Source organism: Telmatherina bonti, assembly GCF_933228915.1.
Source record: "Telmatherina bonti genome assembly, chromosome: 8".
NCBI classification, from domain to species: Eukaryota; Metazoa; Chordata; class Actinopteri; order Atheriniformes; family Telmatherinidae; genus Telmatherina; species Telmatherina bonti.
Genome location: NC_136626.1, coordinates 33898278 through 33917742, shown reverse-complemented (window position 1 = coordinate 33917742; position 19465 = coordinate 33898278). Strand labels below are relative to the sequence as shown.

Here is a 19465-nt window from a genome sequence, read left to right as displayed (position 1 = left end):
GCCTCGGTACATACCAGTTACAGGAAGCAGAATCCTGATGCTGGTTTTCACGTCAGCAGGGTGTTCCAGTCCAGAAGACCAGTCCCAAGAAGAATAAACTATTTACTCTGTATTACCAAAAGTATGGACTCGTCTGCCTTTACATGCATGTGAACGTATGTCACACCCTGTTCTTTGATATGATGTCACCACTGACCTGTCTGACTGGTCAGACACTGGTCTGACTTCACAGATGTTTGGAGAAGCAGTCTTCATGCCCAGGTGGTGGATTTTAGCCTTGGAAGTGACTGAAACACATGGATTCAATCATTTGGATGGGCGAGTGAAGCACAACGTATTAAAATCTGCGTTTGGATCAAAAGCAGGTCAAACAAGAGTCTGCTCTTCATGTTTTGCATAAAAAATCAAAGAAAACTTTAAGTATCGACTAGTTTCTTTCCATGTTGCCTGAAAAATGGTTGCAGGTGCAGAAAGGCTCGGAGATGTGAGGAATCATAAATAGAAACATAATAGAAGCAGAAACTGAAGTTCTGTTTGTCTGAGAAGCTGAAAGTGTTTCTAACAGAACCGGAACCGACGGAGACAGGAGCTCCCGTCTGCTCCTAAAGCATCTTCATTCCTGCCCTCCCCCTGCTTCTGGTCCTGATGCAGGTTTTCCTTCCTGCTTCTGGTCCTGATGCAGGTTTTCCTTCCTGCTTCTGGTCCTGATGCAGGTTTTCCTTCCTGCTTCTGGTCCTGATGCAGGTTTTCCTTCCTGCTTCTGGTCCTGATGCAGGTTTTCCTTCCTGCTTCTGGTCCTGATGCAGGTTTTCCTTCCTGCTTCTGGTCCTGATGCAGGTTTTCCTTCCTGCTTCTGGTCCTGATGCAGGTTTTCCTTCCTGCTTCTGGTCCTGATGCAGGTTTTCCTTCCTGCTTCTGGTCCTGATGCAGGTTTTCCTTCCTGCTTCTGGTCCTGATGCAGGTTTTCCTTCCTGCTTCTGGTCCTGATGCAGGTTTTCCTTCCTGCTTCTGGTCCTGATGGAGGTTTTCCTTCCTGCTTCTGGTCCTGATGCAGGTTTTCCTTCCTGCTTCTGGTCCTGATGGAGGTTTTCCTTCCTGCTTCTGGTCCTGATGGAGGTTTTCCTTCCTGCTTCTGGTCCTGATGCAGGTTTTCCTTCCTGCTTCTGGTCCTGATGCAGGTTTTCCTTCCTGCTTCTGGTCCTGATGCAGGTTTTCCTTCCTGCTTCTGGTCCTGATGCAGGTTTTCCTTCCTGCTTCTGGTCCTGATGCAGGTTTTCCTTCCTGCTTCTGGTCCTGATGCAGGTTTTCCTTCCTGCTTCTGGTCCTGGTTCTGATGAGCCGGTTCCCTTGTCCTGGTAATTATCGTTACTAACTTGACATGAACAGTTATCATAAACTGGACCAATGTGGATCCCACAACGGATCCGTTTCAACTGGACTCTAATGAGGCTTCAGTGAATCTGATTGAACTGTTTCAGCAAAACTGCTTCAAAATGATTTTCTCATCAATTCGTTCTCACGGATCCTTGAAAGACTTTCTAAAGTTCTGCTTTGGATGCTTCAGTTTGTCGTTGGGTTCTGTCCAGATCGTCCCAGACTGTTTCAGCCACGTTAAGGTCCGGGTTCTGGGACGAGCCGTCAGACCTGATTATCAGTCCACTTCTTGTCTGTCTTTCCTCCCTGTTTCCCTTCTTTAAGAATGTCTTCTGGACGTCATCCTTCATGAAAACCGTCGTCCTCCATGACAGTCGCTATGACAACATGGACAGCAGCAACTTCTGCCTGTGATTGGTCCTTTCTGGGATGAAATGAAATAAAATGAAAAATACTTTATTAATCCCCAAAGGGAAATTCAATATTGTAGTATATAATAATAATAACTAGAGGAGGTCTTGTTCCGGAAGCTGATGGCTGCATCGGACCTGAAGAAGCCTCTCACTGAACACACTTTGTTGTTTCATCACGGTGTTGTGGAGAGGGTGTGAAGAATCCTCCATCATCTTCATCAGCTTGTGCAGCATCCTTCTTTGGACAATCAGCTCCAGCGGCTCCAGAGTTACTCCAAGTTGTTTGGATGTGCTGTCTCACATCTCTGAACTCCAAGGTTTTCCACCTTTTCCACTCCTTTAGTTCATGGTATGACAGTAGATGGATCAGCTGCAGCATCCTTCAGGTCCTGGACGAGGTCTTCTTTCCTTCCCTTGCTCTGGAGATGCCACTTCTTCTTTTGTCCCCCACTTGGTCGAGTATCCCATCAGAACCGTGACTTTCAGCTTCGGCTTTAGATGCTTAAAACACTTCAAACCAGTAAGTGGGCTTTTTTCCAAATGCCTGACTTGCAGGTTATCAGGATTTTAAAAAGACAAATTGCTAAAATCCACATTTTCTTGCTGTGATTTCTTTATTTTGAAGAAATCATACTTGTTACCATGGTAGCGCAGCTCTGGGTGTTGCTAAATGAAGCAGAGGTGAAATCTCCAGATTAGTCAAATATAATGTTTCGAGGAGCAACAACAACCGCGGGGCATGGTGAAGTTCCATCATGTGATGGTCAGATGACGAGGAAGTGTGTGTTGCAGCAGTCAGAAGCAGAATGCTGCTGGAAGGAGGTCACAGCCCCCCCGAGGGGAGGAGGCCAGCAAACAAGGCAGTCTGGTGACATGGCAACTTGTCTTAAACCCCAGCATCACTATACCACCTACAGTGGATTATAATGTACGACTGCGGCGGGCTGAATTACACAACACAATGCCCACGGATGATCCCTTTATGAGCAGAAATCCGGCGTGTATGGCGGCGTGCGGCTGCGGATTTGACTTCTAAGAGCCTTTTTCTCCTCGAAATAATAAAAAATGCTTTGAATCTTAATCTACAAATTTGCAAGATTTGAAGAAATTCTGCAAAAACCGGCGGCTTTTGTTTGCGTTAAACTGCCGACGTGTCAGTTCTTTTCTGAACGAGGCTTTCTGCCGCGTCATCATCCTGTTTGCGATCGGTCACGTGCTGCTTGCACGACTTAATCGTGTTTGTTGCCGTGGTGAGCGGAGGTCCCGTCTCACACACACTTACTGGGTTCTCTGCCATTTCCTTTTTTTCCTCGTCTTCCCGTCTCGTGTTCGCTGACCTCGCTGTGCTGCTTTCTAGTTTCCCAGCTGATGCGGCGTGCCAGCATGGGGCTTCTCTTCCCAGAGACAGAAGCCCGCTTTTTTGGCAGCGTTCACATGAGGTGACCCCCCCCCCCCCTCCTCCCCTCCCCTCCTCCAGCATCACCCTCCTCCTCCCACCGCCCCTTCCTCCCCCCGGCAGGCTCGACGCTCGCTGCCCTGCCTCGTTGAGACAGCTCCACTGAGGCTTGCAAGATCAGCTGCCGTGCGAGCCCAGCTGAGGCTTCCGGGCGCTCACGTTGCTAGATTTCATGTGTGAGTGAGCGACCACGGCAACGAGTCGGCAACGAGTCGGCAACGTGTCGGCAACGAGTCGGCAACGAGTCGGCAACGTGTCGGCGTGCTCATGCATGCGAGCGCAGACATACGGGTGCGCACGGATAAACAGCATATAAACAAACAAGCAGCTTGTGCACAAACACACCTGCCCTCCCCCTCCCCCCCCCCCCCCCCCCCCATCCTACCTTTCTTTCATACTTTCACCCACTTCTCCCAGCCTGCTCACCCCCTCCTCACCCCCTGGCACCCCTCCCCATCGCTGCTGCCAACCTGCTCCTAAAACATGTAACCGACACTGTTCCCCCCCCCTCCCTCCCCCCCTCCCCCTCTCCCGCCCGCTCTTGTTGTGCCGCCGTGGGCCCTGACAGGCCGAGCTGTAATGCTTGGTGGCGTGGCCTCGCTTCCCCGCCATCCTCCTCCATGGCCGCAGCAGTTGTGCAGATTGCTATTTGCTGACATTAGGAATGAGATTAAAGGCTGGGGTCAGGAGAGAGGCATTCAGAGATTGAAACGCAGCGACGACAGCTATTTCTCTTGTCGTTCCACGGCAACTGAAGGCCACGGCGTTGTCAGGCTGCACAAAGGCCGATCCGAACCAACAAAGTCGATGAACCTGGAGGGGCAGGAGATGAAACGGAGCACAAATCGTTGCTTCTGGCTGCTCGCTCGCTGCCAGTTACACTCCTAATGTTTTCAGCAGACCTATTTTCTGCAGTTAACCACTCACTGACCTACTATTTATGTCTCTAATTAAGTGTGAAGAGCTTATTGCATATTTGTACATTTATGAGACCCACCTTGTACAACTTGTCACGAGGAATTATTGCAGTTTTGGTTCAACGAAGCCTGAAAACAGTCATCATAAAGAGCCAGGATGTTGGTTGCAGCCACATTTCTATCCGTTGCTACGCTTACATCCTCTTATTTATTTTATTAAAACATCTTTGAGGTATTTTGATCCGGTGCAGAACTTTTAGTTGAAGTCCCAAAATGTATTTCTGTGGTTCTTTTATTAGTTTTGGATACAAGCTGCAGTTGCTGGCTTTGCCTTTGGGGTTTTGCAAGGGTTGCACCAGCAGCATTGTATTCTTTATTAAGATAGTGTGAAAAGTTTGGTCTCCACAAAAAAAAAAAAGAAAACCAGAAGGAAAAAAAGTTCCTTGCGATCCTTCTTTACATGCACGATCTTTGATTTCTGACGATGTAAGATCAAATTGAGCTACAAGTGTGCTCCCTCTCTGCCTTTCATGCTGCTTCGATATCACAGCATGAAAAAACAAAGAAGGCAAAGACTGAGAGAAATCTGAAGCGTTCTGCCACTCAACATCCCCCAATCCCAAACAACGACGTCTCACTGCCACTACAAATACATTAGAAATCAATTATTTATGGAACAGAGTCAGGGCCTCTTTAATCTTTTCCTTTTATCCAATTAAATTGTCTAACCATCCTAAGCCTCTGCAGCTCACAGGGAATGCGCTTCTTTAAAAAAAGGAAGAAAAGAAGAAAAGATTTTTCTCTTCAGTCCTGCTTTTGACTTTCGATGTAACGGAGAAGAGACACTTCTGAGGGCTGAAGAATGAAAGCAGAGAAAGTGAGTAAAGTGTAAATGAACTCCCCCTCCCGCCCCGTCACCATTGCATTGGTTCTACAGGAACTATTTGAAGTTTTCATATCAAGACTCTGGTTCCATTCCCCACGCAAAGGGACACAGGGGAACGGTGGGGCCTTTCATGGTTCCTTTATGCCCGGCTGAAATAGTTCGAAAGTATTCGGGATCATCTCCACGGGGGTAAATATAATGTTGCTTCAGTTGCTGTCCTGTATTATTCAAGGAGTCAATTGAAGTTGTGTCTCAAAATTGGAAATGCTCATTTCCAACGCAGGCGTCTGAAATTATTGATGTGAAGAATGGTTAAACGCTGCGTTCCTCCCTGTTATCCTGCAGTCGGGGCTTTTAGAAACCACCGTAACAAACACATGGAGGAGCTTTGCGTTTTCCTACTTTGTGGATTCATTTTCAAAGGTTTTTACAGTGGGGGGGGGGGGGGGGGGGTTTGAAGCCAAATGCATTGTGCAGCATGTTTAATTCCTTCAGTTCTGTAGTTTTAAGACATCAAGCTGATTTAAAAAGTGTTGCTTCAGTGCTGAGGTGCAGAAACGTGGGTCGGGTTCAGATGGGTCGCGCTGGAATAGTGATCCTGCACGTTGCATCAACCAAGGGAGGGTTAACCGGCAAAAACAGATGAGATGAAGATTTCTGGCTGAACGGCTGGCTCATTATCAGACCTGGATGGATCCATTTCATTCATTATTCATTATCCCAACCGCTTGGTCCGATGAAGGGTCGCGGGGAAGCTGGAGCCTATCCCAGCAGTGTTTGGGCGAAGGGCAGGGTACACCCTGGACAGCTCGCCGGTCCATCACAGCTGTTGGATCCATTTACTTTTAACCAGAAGTGTTGAAGCAGGAAGTGTTTAAAAGCTGCAGGTGGGGTATTGGTTACTTTAAGGCTTCAGGCTCACTTAACTAAAGTCTAATGCAAAATTAAAATAATGATTTTTCTTTATTTAACGAGTCACCAGTGATTCTAACAACAAAAGCAGCATAACTTCTATTTATTTCTTTTTCTTATCCAATCAAACTGTGACAGAACTTAGTTAACCCTTCAAGTCAGGGGCCCACGATCTGTCCTGGAGATCTCACGTCGTGCTGTTTTTAGATGTTTTTAGTTTGTCTGAACCAAACGAATGGCTTTATTGGCAGGCCTGGATGACCTGCAGAGGAGGAGGTTCAGCTGTTTGTTTCAGGTGTGTTTGTAGAAGAGTTGCATGTAAAAGTTGCAGGATGGTAGACCTCCAGGACCGGACTTGGATGCCCCTGCTGCTGGTGATGCAAAACACCACCGGTCATTTATAGCATTTGTAGCTAATGGGTTACAAAACCTAATTTTATGGGTCAGTGGTGTCTTGTCGTCGACCGTAACATCTCACATCGAGGGTCTGCTGGTTGGACGAAAGATATGACCTGAAACTATTAAAACATAAAATATAATAAATATATTCGTTCATTATCCGAACCGCTGAGGGTCTAAGGGTCGCGGGGAGCTGGAGCCTATCCCAGCAGCCTTTGGGCGAGAGGCGGGTACACCCTGGACAGCTCGCCTGTCCATTGCAGGGCCAGTCAGAGACAAACAACCTTTCACACTCACTCCTAGGGATGATTTATACTGGGAGGAAACCAGAGTACCTGGAAAGAACTCATGCATTAGAGGCTGACACTTTTCAGGAATCTTATGGGTCACAAGATTCCTGCCGGATTCCCACAGGATAGAAGTCAGTTTTACAAATCAAATGATGAGGACGGTACAGGATAAAAAGTTAACAGGAGCAAATGGTAACGGGAACCAACCAACCAACAACTGACAAAAGAAAAAGGAAAAAAAAAAGACGGACGACGCAGTTTTGTAGTTTTTTCTGCAGAATTTTACACTCTGACCAAAGTAAGAAAAGAACTACACTACCCAGAAGCCAGCACTGCTTCTGGACACTGCTTCCCTGTCAGAATCGAAATCAGAAAAAAGGAATGGAGTTAGCAAACGCCCGCGGAGAAACCAACCTGGATTGACAACACAGCGTTAGAAGTAATGGCGGTTCAGTTGGCAGAGATTAATCATTCAACCAAATTCAACGAATCACATAAAAACTAAATGTTTTTCAGAATGGGAGCTGGAATCATTCTGAGTGGGATGGGATTGGGAGTAATTTGATCAGGATTGGAACGAGACAGATGTTTTTACTTTGCAGCGGCCTGGGACTGGGATGGGACACCTCTGGGCCACCCTCTACAATGCATACACAGGAGGCAACATGCAAACTCCACAATCATGCTGTGGGACCACAGTGCTAAACACTTCCCATAAACTATATATATATAACATTTAAACTATTAGAAAATTATTTTCCATCTTTTCTAATTATAAATGAACCGTTTGAGCCGTGGGCCTGATTTCCAGGCCTCTGTTGGAAAGTTGTATGATGAAACGAGGATTTGTGCAACCACCTGAATACTTTTGGAGTCGTAGTAAAGGAGATGTGTGAAGATGTGTTACTGCTGCAGAATAAATTAAACCTTTCCAACCTCAACGAAAAGGAGAATTGCTTCATAACGATGATCATAGAACAATATGCCAACAAGATATCTGATGAAGTGAAGCAAAACAAACTTAGACAGTTCAGGAGACGTCTCCATGATGGCCAGTTTGGCCCAGTCATGCACCATCTGTCTCCCAGTTCAGGGACCGCAGCTTATAAAAGGTTCATAGTCATGATCCAGCGTTTTGATGAGGAAAAGGTGACGATATGTTTCTGAGTTCTGAGACTTTCTGACATGTGAGAAGGACATGAACGTGGTGCGTTCAGGGAGTCTGCGTCTGCTCCCAGAGTCCAGCAGGGCTGACAGTCAGAGTCAGCTGGAGAAAATGGCGAGCCAGCAGATGTTTCTGGATCTTCATGTGGACGTGTTGCTCTTTGCTCTTCCTCCATGCGCCGCCGCCTTAACGTCCGTCTTACGTTTGATCAGAAGTTTGGAAACTCGGATCTCTTCAGAGCAGAGAAGAAGGAATGAACAGAAGCTGTGCGGTGTTGTTATTCCAGCCAGTTTTCAGCAGCAGCAGGTAAACCGTCAAAGCGTGGAGTCAGATTAAAGCGCCTGAACTTTCACGTCTCTTTAACAACGCAGTCTTAATGTTTGCTGAGACAAACGGGGAGGAAATGAAGGCGTGCAGGAGCTTCAAGGCCGGCTGTCGCCAGCCTCAGATCTGCTGCTGCGCTCGCCGATGGTGTGAAGTCATGTGTGGGCTGCACGCAGCCAGCATGACAAGTCTGTGGGTTTGCACGCCGCGTATGATGCATGTGTCTGCGTTTGCATGTGCTTGTCTACATGTGTGGCACGTCTGGCGCTCTGTGACTATAAATGTGTGTGTGTTTGGGTAAAACTGTGTACACTGTACCCTCAGTCGCACATAAATAAGTCCTGGGGGCCCTCTCAATCACAGTCTGCCAGAAGGAAAAGGATTTCCGAGAGGTTTCCTGCTCGTTATTTAAAGTGGGAGCCCCTGTGGGAGATGTTTGGCATTCTCATCTACTCACTGAAGATGGCCTGTGATCTGCAGCCACTAACGTGCTCACCGGGCTCCGTCTCTCTCTCTCTCCTTTCTCTTTCCCTCTGGCTCTGTGAAGTGATTACCCTGCTTGTGATTCCACTGGTACCCACATGTCCCCCGGAGACGTGCCTTCACTAGTTTGTTTAATCTGCCTTCCTGTACAGTAGGTAACACAGCCATAATTGAGGTGCGGATGGAGCTGCGGGAGCAGATGAAACTGATGGCAGGCTTTATGAAATTTGTCGGTGAGGCAGACGGCAGGTTTTTTTTTTTTTTTTTTTCTTTTTTTTTTTTTTTTTTTTTAGATTAATGTACAAAATGAAGGCAGAAGTTAAACATTATTTCTTTGTTTTGTCTGAGAGTAATAACCAGTGGTTGGGAATTCCATCTTCCAGTTAATGCTGTGGAAGTCGTGGCCGTGCCCATCCTCTCACACTGGTTGGCCCGTGATGAGATAACCACTTATCTGAGATTAGCCTCCCATCAGCGAGCCTGGCAGGAGAGCAGATATTTGATCACAGCGACATACGACTTCCGAAAGTTGCGCTGATACCTGAGACTGATTCCGCTTTCTCCTCCGTTTGACTTTCTTTTATTTTTTTTTTACATGAAAATGACGACGGAAAGTGTGAAAATGCAAACATCAGATACGGTAATCTCCTCACGCTTCGCGTCTCGCCTCTGTCTGTAACATGCTAGAACAGAACATACAGAGTGTCAATCACCACCTCAAATCAGCTTTTTAGATGAAGCAAGAAAGGAAGAAAAACCATCTGCAGAACTGAACTGGAATTAATTAAATACACTGTATCGTGCTTCCTCTGCGAGATTGCATCTGTCCTCAGATGTGTAAAAAATAAAACATTCTCAGATATCTTCTCAAACCCTATTATTGTAAGATACCAGTAATTAAATTGACAGTGTTATTAATTGGGTTGAAGATAACTTGCATTGAGTCGAGGACATCTTAAACTCAATTAAAGATATCTCCAACTCAATTAAAGATATCCAAATGCCATGTCCCGCAATATGCAATCAGGCTCTTTGCGGAGCAATAATATCAGTTCACTTGTGCCCCTTTTTACAAAGACTTCCTTGTTCTTCTAAAGTTTTCTTTTTATCATTTACAGGCTGACTTTTTGAACAGATGTCACTCTTTGGTGATGTGTAGAGTTTCTTTAATGTGGCATAATTATAGTATTTAATCCTTCCTTATCCAGTGTGTTTGAAATAGAAATGAAGATTAGGCACTTCTGACATCAGGAAATGAAGCGCTTAAAAGGCAAACTGCAGAGTTTGGGTGGAAGGTGGGACGACTTGAATCCGTCGCTTCCAGCCTTAAAAAGAAGTCGGACTTTAAAGTTGAGCTTTAAAAAAGATTTTTATGATCCACAACAGATTGTTATTTTCTGTGCTTTTTATTCTGGTTTTTAAGTTGTGAAGATAAAGAATCAGACTTACAGATTAGATGCAGATTTTCTCCTTTTAGACTCGATACTTTTTGGGATTTTAAACTGAAGAAAAAAAATATATAGTGAACTTTTCTTTTCTACCAGGTTTAGTTCAGCTTGCAAACAAACTGAGTTAATAATTTTACATAAAGCAAAAGTCCCCCCGTCTGTATTTATCTTCCACAAGTGATAAAAGTTCATGTTCCATCATTCACCAGTAGCTTCTGTTTCACCGACGGCAGCATTCACTGCTGTTTTCTCATCCCTGCTAACACCAGAACAACTTTTACACACATGATCGCATGTTTGAGCTAAATCAGCGCTTGTGTTTTCTTCTGGTGTTATAAATTAAAAAAAATAATTCTTTGATTGTTTTTAATATTTTGGTGCTTTACAGAACTTTTGTTTTATTGTAGATGAATAAATACACAACATGTAAATGAAAACTGGGCCATCAGGAAGTAATTTCAGCATTTTTCACTTCAATTTATAATGGTGGGAAAATCGAATAAAAAATCGAATATCGGGATTTTTTGCTCCACAATTTTAAAATCGATTTTTTTTTTTAAATCGATTTTTTTCCAAATAAATTTAAAAAAAAAAATTCATTATAAAATTTTTGCCAATTTTATTGTTTTTATTGATCTTTTTCCTTGTCTTCTTGGGAATTCTAGCAGCAGAATGATAATCTGGCTACTGTGTTGTTTTTTCCTAATTGAAACAAGAAAAATGACAAAAAAAACATTAGTACATTTTTTAATTTTAATCTACAAAAATCAGCAATATGGAAGAATTTTGAGAATCACAATTAGAATCAAATCGGCACCCAAAATATCAGAATCGAATCAAACTGGGTCAAAAGCATATTGTCACAGCCCTAGTAATTTACCTTGCACTTTGGTCTACGTTCACACTGCAGGTGTGATGGAAGCGTGTACCATGTAGGTGCTTCAATGCTTAATGCCATTATTTTTCATGATTATAAGACAAAGCAGGTTTATTTCTGTAACGTAATTCAGCAACAAGGTGATTAAAGTGATTTACAAAAACATCAGATAAGAACCATAAAGTAAAATTTAAAAAAAAAAAAACGGGAAAGGAAAAAAAGAAAAACATTAGATAAAAACTGTGTGAAAACAGGCTGAAAATAAAAAATTCCAGCTTAAAGAAGCCGAGAAAACTCAGACTTTTAAATGAAACCTACTGAAGTGCAGCTGAGAAGTGGAGGGTCTTTAACCTGGATGCTCCGGCTCATCTGAGCCATGCTGGCAGTTAGTAATGCAGCTTCTCCATGTTTGCTTCCGGCTCCAGGAACTGATAAAAAACTGGATCCAGATGAGCTGAGGGGTCTGGTAGCTTCATACTGGCTCAAGTGGTCTACGACGTATTTGGTCCGGAACCATTCAGAGCTTTGTAGACCAGCAACAGAACTGTAAAGGTTATCCCCTGCTGGACAGGTGGCAGGTGTAAAGACCTCAGAACTGGACTGATGTGGTCCACCTTCTTGGTTTAGTGAGGCCTGGAGCAGCCGCTGGTGGCTAATAGATTTTTTTCAGGAAGACCCAGTAAGACCCAGTAAGACCCAGGCCGACTAAAGATGAGAGCCTGGACTGGTTTTTCCAGGTCCTGCTGAGACATCACATCTTTTACCTTCCTGTATTCTTCATGTGACAGTCGGCGGACGTTGTATTCCCCTCCATGTGTTTCAAACACATTGATAGAATGTGTTTGGATTGAACGTCCATCCATCCATCCATTTTATCCATCCATCCATCCATCCATCCATCCATCCATCGTCCATCTATCAATCCATCCATCCACCCATCATTCCATTCACAATCCATCCATCCATCTATCAATCCATCCATCATTCCATTCACAATCCATCCATCCATCCATCGTCCATCTATCAATCCATCCATCCACCCATCATTCCATTCACAATCCATCCATCCATCAATCCATCTATCAATCCATCCATCCATCCATCGTCCATCTATCAATCCATCCATCCACCCATCATTCCATTCACAATCCATCCATCCATCCATCGTCCATCTATCAATCCATCCATCCATCCATCGTCCATCTATCAATCCATCCATCCACCCATCATTCCATTCACAATCCATCCATCCATCAATCCATCTATCAATCCATCAATCCATCATTTCATTCACAATCCATCCATCCATCCATCCATCCATCCATCCATCGTCCATCTATCAATCCATCCATCCATCCATCATTCCATTCACAATCCATCCATCCATCCATCCATCCATCCATCGTCCATCTATCAATCCATCCATCATTCCATTCACAATCCATCTATCAATCCATCAATCCATCCGTCCATCCATCCATCCATCCATCTATCAATCCATCCATCCATCCATCATTCCATTCACAATTCATCCATCCATCCATCCATCCATCGTCCATCTATCAATCCATCCATCCATCCATCCATCGTCCATCTATCAATCCATCCATCCATCATTCCATTCACAATCCATCCATCCATCCATCCATCCATCCATTGTCCATCTATCAATCCATCCATCCATCATTCCATTCACAATCCATCCATCCATCCATCCATCGTCCATCTATCAATCCATCCATCCATCATTCCATTCACAATTCATCCATCCATTAATCCGTCTAATCATCCACACAATTCATCCATCCATCAATACATCCATCCATCCATCATTCCATCCATCCATCAATACATCCATCCATACATCCATCCATTATTCCATCCACCAATCCATCCATCCATCATTCCATCCATCTATCCATCCATCCATTATTCCATTCACAATCCATCCATCCATATATTAATCCATCTCATCATCCGTCCGCAATTCATCCATCCATCTGTCAATCCATCCATCCATCCATCATTCCATTCACAATTTATCCATCCATCCATCCATCCATCCATCCATCCATCATTCCATTCACAATTTATCCATCCATCCATCCATCCATCCATCTATCCATCCATCCATTGGTTCCGGTCTTCAGTCTGATCAGCCAATCAACAGCTCAGCATTCATCAGTCAGTGAGCAAAGACTTGAACACGTCATGAATCTGATGAAGAGTTTCTTCTGACCTGTTATTGTTAAATAACAATATTATTAAAAACTGTAATGATGATTTTTCATTGAGTCACTTGTTGGATAAATTCATCAGAGTAGCTGGTGTCCCTGTGTCCCCTTGTCTGCTGCAGAGCATTTTAGGACATGATTTCAGCATTGAACCCAGAAATAATGAACCTGTTAAAACTCTGCTACGGATGCAACAATGCGACCGTCGGTTTTCTGATGATTTAAAACGTCCACATCTCCCTAATCTCCCCTCCTTTCCTCTCCTCAGGACGCTGTGCCAGCTGCGGGGAGAACGTGGTGGGTGAAGGCACCGGCTGCACCGCCATGGACCAGGTCTTCCACGTGGACTGCTTTGTGTGCATGACATGCAGCACCAAGCTGCGTGGCAAGCCCTTCTACGCTGTGGAGAAGAAGGCGTACTGTGAGCCCTGCTACATCGTAAGCGTCTTCTGCACACCCCACCTGCCTCCTCTCAGACACACGCTGGTTGCTCATGACTGTCAGACGTTCACACTGTGACACCAAGAAGCCCAAGTCTTCATACACCTGCACTTGAGGCAGACACAGTCGTTTCTACCATCTCACTGCACACACTTTCATTTCCTCCTTTTTTCCTCCTCTTCTTGTTTTCTTTTGCTCATCGAGTGATGTTGACTCGCTTTTCCTTCTTCTAATGGCGGCAAAGTATGACCTGGTCCTGTAAGGCCATCGGTTGTTTGTATCAGCAGCGTCGACAACACTACAATACATGAACATCTCTATTCTCCTCCTGTCTGAAATGACGTCCCCAAAATAAATGAAGTACATCTGCACAGCTACAGGGTCTATATGTAGAATCTTGGTCCTAAAATAAACTCGAGATATGAGAGATTACTATACATGTGTCAGAATTAAGATGTGTGTTACAGTGTCAGAGTAAATTAACCTGGAAAACCATGGAACATGTTACTGGTTGTCTGCAGCTAAAAGAAAACCACAGCAGCCCAGTTTATCTAGGAAGGAGTAAAGTCTGATGAGGAACTGAGAAAAGCCAGGTTTGTCCAAGTCTGGTGTGAATTCCCTCATCTGCATGCCGTTCAGCGCTGCAGAGACCTGGTAGCTACACATTCATTGGACTGAGGTGTGTTGGAGAAGGGATGCATCTTACAGGTGCAGGACTGGACATCACAACAGCAACTTTCCAGGTGTTTTATTGTCAGCATTTTTAATTTTTTTTTCAATTCAACTTTATTTGTATCGCGCCACTTCACAATGGCACTTTACATACACGAATCAACACACACATCATTTCTAGCCAGTTCATACATATCCTATAATAGAAACCAACTGAATGCATCATGTACAACAGGTTCGTTTCAATGCATCCTTTACGTTAGCATGGTTGTAAACCATTACATCCACCACGTAGCAGTGCAGAGTTCTCCTCCCAGTTCATTGTCAGTTTCTGCCATCAGCCAACGTGGCGACAGAGGTGGAGATCGGTGCAGTAGATGGTCGTGGTCTGGGCGGCTTTATGATGTGTTGCATCATCTTTTTCTTCTGGTTGCACATGAGCTGTTCTGCTCAACACCACCCCCACGGTTTCCAGGGTTACTGCTCCACTTGCTGCTTCATGGTACTTATCTGCAAGCCCCTGAAGATGGGCCAAACTGTTCATGCACAAGGCGCTGCAGACGCATAAAAACCTCCTGTCTTTAGCGTTGATCATTAATGTGTCTTTAGAGACGCCATGAGGATCCAGTAAGAAGTGAAACCCATAAAATATCACAGGAAGATGGAAATCTTTACAATAAAACTACTTTCATCTCCACGGAAACCAGCAGGGCCTTTTTAGAGCTGGAATGAAATTTTTCACCGCAGAACAACAAACTTTGTAGCAGCTGTCAGGTTCTTGATTTGGACTTTTCACTCTCGCTTCTCATTCTGTGCATCAAACTTTAAAGTCCCAACGCAGCCAGGTGGATGCAGTTAGTTGCTAAACTAGCTGGCACAGAACTGATCAGCCTTTAAAACAAGCAAATGTTTGCTGAACATCCGCTGTATGATCCATGAGGCATGACAAAATGTCAGTGTGGTTTCTAAAGCTTTTTTTTTTTTGTCCCACAGTGGCCAAAAAAATCACTTATAGCATGTTTAAGTCGTTTGAAATGTTATTAAATCCTCTTGTTGGCAGTGGTATCAAAGGCAAATGTTGATGGCAGCTTAAGAATAATCTGGCACACATGGAGGTTTACCCCCAGTCGTCGTCATAAGCAGGGTCTGTTCCAGAAAGCAGCTTTAGCAGGCTCCCAACCCTGAACTCCGAACCAGTGAATCTACCAGGTGAAAGTCGGGACTTCTCAGTCGAAGAACAGCGGATCCAACTCTGTTCACTCAGCCGAGTTCAGCTTTGGTATCAATCCATCATCGATTGACTTTCCCTGTCATGACTCACCGTGGCAACAGGCCGAGAGCAGAACCAGCAAAGTGTCTGCAAACCTGAAAAACTGCTCCTGAGAAACGAGGAATAAGTTCACTTTGTTGGATTTTAATAGCCTGAAAATTTGTAAATCTGTCTTTAAGTTGGAAAAATTCAGCTTTTCCAACAAATTCTGGTTTTAAGCAAACAAAACAAAAAGGAAAATAATAGATAAAATTATTTTAAACCCTTTTAAGTTCATTTGTACGTAAGTGTAAATGTAGTTCAGCTTCAACATCATCACTCGGTCAGATGTTGCAGGACGCCATCAGGCAAAATATCCGACGCTTCTGAGGGCAACATGATGATGAGGAAATGATGGAGCAGTCGGGGGCGACCTGCCGGTTTGCTCATTAGGCTCAGAGTCAGTCACCGTGGAAACAATCTGGGCATCCTGTAAGATGGTAACTGACCAGTTATTAAAGCGTCGGGACGACCTGATCGATGCCGCTTCCTGGATGATGACATCACTGACTCTTTATCACACAGGATTTATCAGATTACTCCTCCTTGCTGAATTAGATGATGATTATAAGTACAATGCTTTTCATTCACACATCACTCAGTGGGATGATGCGTAACTATCTGCAATTAGCGCTGATTAGCCGACAGATACGACTCAAACACACTCCGGTTATTAAATCATGTCAGAAAATGACAGGCAGCTAATTCTCTTTGTCGATAAGATAGAAACAGATTTGTGTGGTTTTTACCTTTTTTTTTTTTTTTTTTTTTCCCTTCTAAAAGTCACTGTTCCCATCAAAAGTTTAACCAGAAAGAAGAAATGATTGACAGGAAGAAATCCCAGAAGTTCGCAGTTATTTTTAGGTTCTACTGTTCTTATTCCGTCTTGTAGAGCTGTGACCTGTTTCCTGTCAACGTGTTGCGCAACTCGCGTGAAAGCGTCTCCTTTCTCAGCACTATCAGGAAGGACGCATCATCTTGTAAGACCAGATGGAAATCATTTAGCAGAAGTGTTTTCCTCCAGTGGTTTCAGCAGAACACAGTTGGGTTGTGTCATCAGTCCTGTTGCTGGAACTAACGCTGTCTGTCGAATGGGCTGGATATTCCTGGAGACGGCGCCGGCACGTTGCTGTGCACCACACAGAGCAGTTACATGGGAAACTAGTTCTGACTAACCAGTTACCAGGGTGGGAAATAAATCCTGGCTTGTGTGGATTATACATCATAACGTTACTTCATACTGTACTCATGGTGTTGTTCAGATTGAGAAGAAGTTTAAATGGAGACGATGGAGGTCTGGTAGCAGGGAAAACAAAGAGCAGCATGATGGCTCCTGATACATTCCAGATTATTTTTATCATGATATTACAACTCTGGTTCATTACAGTCTCATATTTAATTCTGAATGGGACATAAACAACGTATCAGAATGTGAAACGTTTCAGCATTTCATGGGAAATATCAGCTGATTTCAGTTCATTTTAACAGCAGCAACACATCTGTAAGAAGCAGGATGCTGGTGATGCATTTAAACCAGACATGATTCTCTACTGGAAACCAGTGCATGGACTCAGGAAGATTCCAGAAATCACCCAGTTCATCCTGAAATCCACCCATGCAGGTTAAAGCTCCATCATATGTGAAGAGGATCCAGAAACACGCCGTCTTCTCTGGACCAAAGCTCATTTAAAATGTTCTGAGTGGAAACCTGGATGAAGATGTGGAATAGTTTGTGGACAGCATGGACGGCGTGTCCTGCAGACTAAAGAGGAGAGGGAGCATCCAGCTTGTTATCAGCCTGCATCTCTGATGGGATGGGGTTGCATTAGTGCCGATGGCGTGGGCAGCTTCCACATCTGGGAAGCTCCATCAATGCTGAAACATCTGCTCCCATCCAGACAACGTCTCTTTCAGGGAAGACCTTGCAGGTTCCACCATGCTGGACCACATCCTGCATCATCACAGCAGCATGGTGGAACAGGAGAACTGGTCTGCTGCAGTCCAGATGTTATAACCTGTACAAAACATCTGGAGCATCATGGAAGCAGAAATCCTGCAACAAGGTCCAGTAGAGCAGCTGGAATCCTGCATCAGACCAGAACGGGACGACATTCCTCTCCTGAACCTCCAGCAGCTGCTCTCCTCACTGCCCAGATGTTTAGATGTTAGAGGGAGAGGAGATGCTAAACATCATCCTGCTGCGTCAGATTCATATTTTCCATGAGAAGATAAAATGTTTCAGCGTCTGGTGTGTTGTTTATCTTCTACTGGGAATAAAACAAGATCTGATCAGATTTATGAATCATTGCTTTCTGTTTATATTTCACACTGCATCCCAACTTTTTGCAACTGGGGTTGTAATAAAATCACATTTATAGCGTTTTCTCCTGCATCACTTGCAGGAAACGGCTTCATGTGCACTTTACCAGTAAAGTCTTGACACTGAGCTGCACGACGTTTGAACCAGCGGCAGCCCATCTTCTAAATCGTCCCTCTTCAGGGGCACTCACTGTGATTGTAGTTGTCTTGTCTGGAAGTTCTCCAACTCTGATACATGCTCTAAAGAGGAATGGGATAATTTAAGAACTTTATTTATGCATTTCATCAGCATAAATGTTCTTCTGGCACAAGATCAAAAGGATGGGGGAAATCTGAATTTCTTAATGAAAGTCATTTCTTCTTCTTTTATTCTCATCCTGAGGGTCATACGCCTCTGTACGATTAGAGAACGAACGTGAGAGTTGAGTCTCTGAGGAGACATGTCAAATCCCTGAGAGGAGGAGGAAAACTTCAAGTTAGCCTGCAAGTCAGTCAGTCTAGGAATGTTAAAGATCTAACAAACAGTAGTCAGACACTGCAAACGAGTTGTTTTTCTACTGTAGATTCCCAAAACCGTTCTCTCACTTCATCCTGCAACAAGATCAGTGATTGTAAGTTTAGTTCGTGTCATCTTTTGATAAGCGTTGGCCTCTCTTGAATTGCAAATTTGCATATTTTGGGAAAAGCACAAATGCTTGCTAGCAGTTAAAAGCATGGTTAAACAATAAGCAACAGCCTTTGGGCAGTTAGCTTAGCATATGTTAGAGGCTAAAAGGAAGGAAAAACACTTAGGTTGGAAAAAGAATAAGTTAAAGCAAGACATTTCATGTAGACATGATGAAGACAACTTGCTGAAGTTCAAACTGAGCATCAGATGAGGAAGAAAGGATGGTAGCATGGATGCAACATGGTTGTTGGTCTGAGTGTTTACTGGGATTTTCACACACAACCATCTCTAGTGTTTCCAGAGAAGGTCTGAAGAAGAGAAAATATCCAGCGAGCAGCAGTTGTCTGGACCAGAATGTCTGCTTGGTGTCAGAGGTCAGAGGAGAATGGACAGACTGGTTGGAGATGATGGAAAGACAACAGGAAGTCCAGTAAGCACTGGTTCCAACCAAGATCTGCAGAACATCATCTCTGAACACACAACACGTCCAGCCTGGAAGCAGATGGTCTCCAGCAGCAGAAGACCACAGCGGGTTCCCTCCTGTCAGTAAGAACAGGAAACTGAGGCTACAATTCACACAGACTCACCAGAACTGGACAATAGAAGATGGAGAAACGTTGCTGGTCTGATGAGTCTCCAGTTCAGCTCCACATTCACATGGTAGGATCAGAATCTGCTGGAAACATCATGACAACATGGATCCATCCTGCCGTCAGGATCAACGCTTCAGGCTGCTGCTGGTGGAATGGTGGGGGGAGGTTTTCTGGTCCCACTTTGGTCCCCTTAGTACCAGCATGACATGGTTTAACCTCCACAGCCTACCTGAGTCCTGCTGCTGACCATGTCCATCCCTTTCTGAGCACAGTGTAGCATCTTCTG

General features: G+C 44.3%; 1 protein-coding gene across 1 annotated transcript in view; it reads left to right on the top strand.

The window, feature by feature from the left end:
- Positions 1–19465, top strand: part of lpp (LIM domain containing preferred translocation partner in lipoma) — a 240056-nt gene that overhangs the window by 187841 nt on the left and 32750 nt on the right. Inside the window, exon 9 of the mRNA XM_079245422.1 lies at positions 13447–13616. Coding sequence (XP_079101548.1) covers positions 13447–13616 — 170 coding nt within the window. The remainder of the gene's footprint in view (positions 1–13446; positions 13617–19465) is intronic.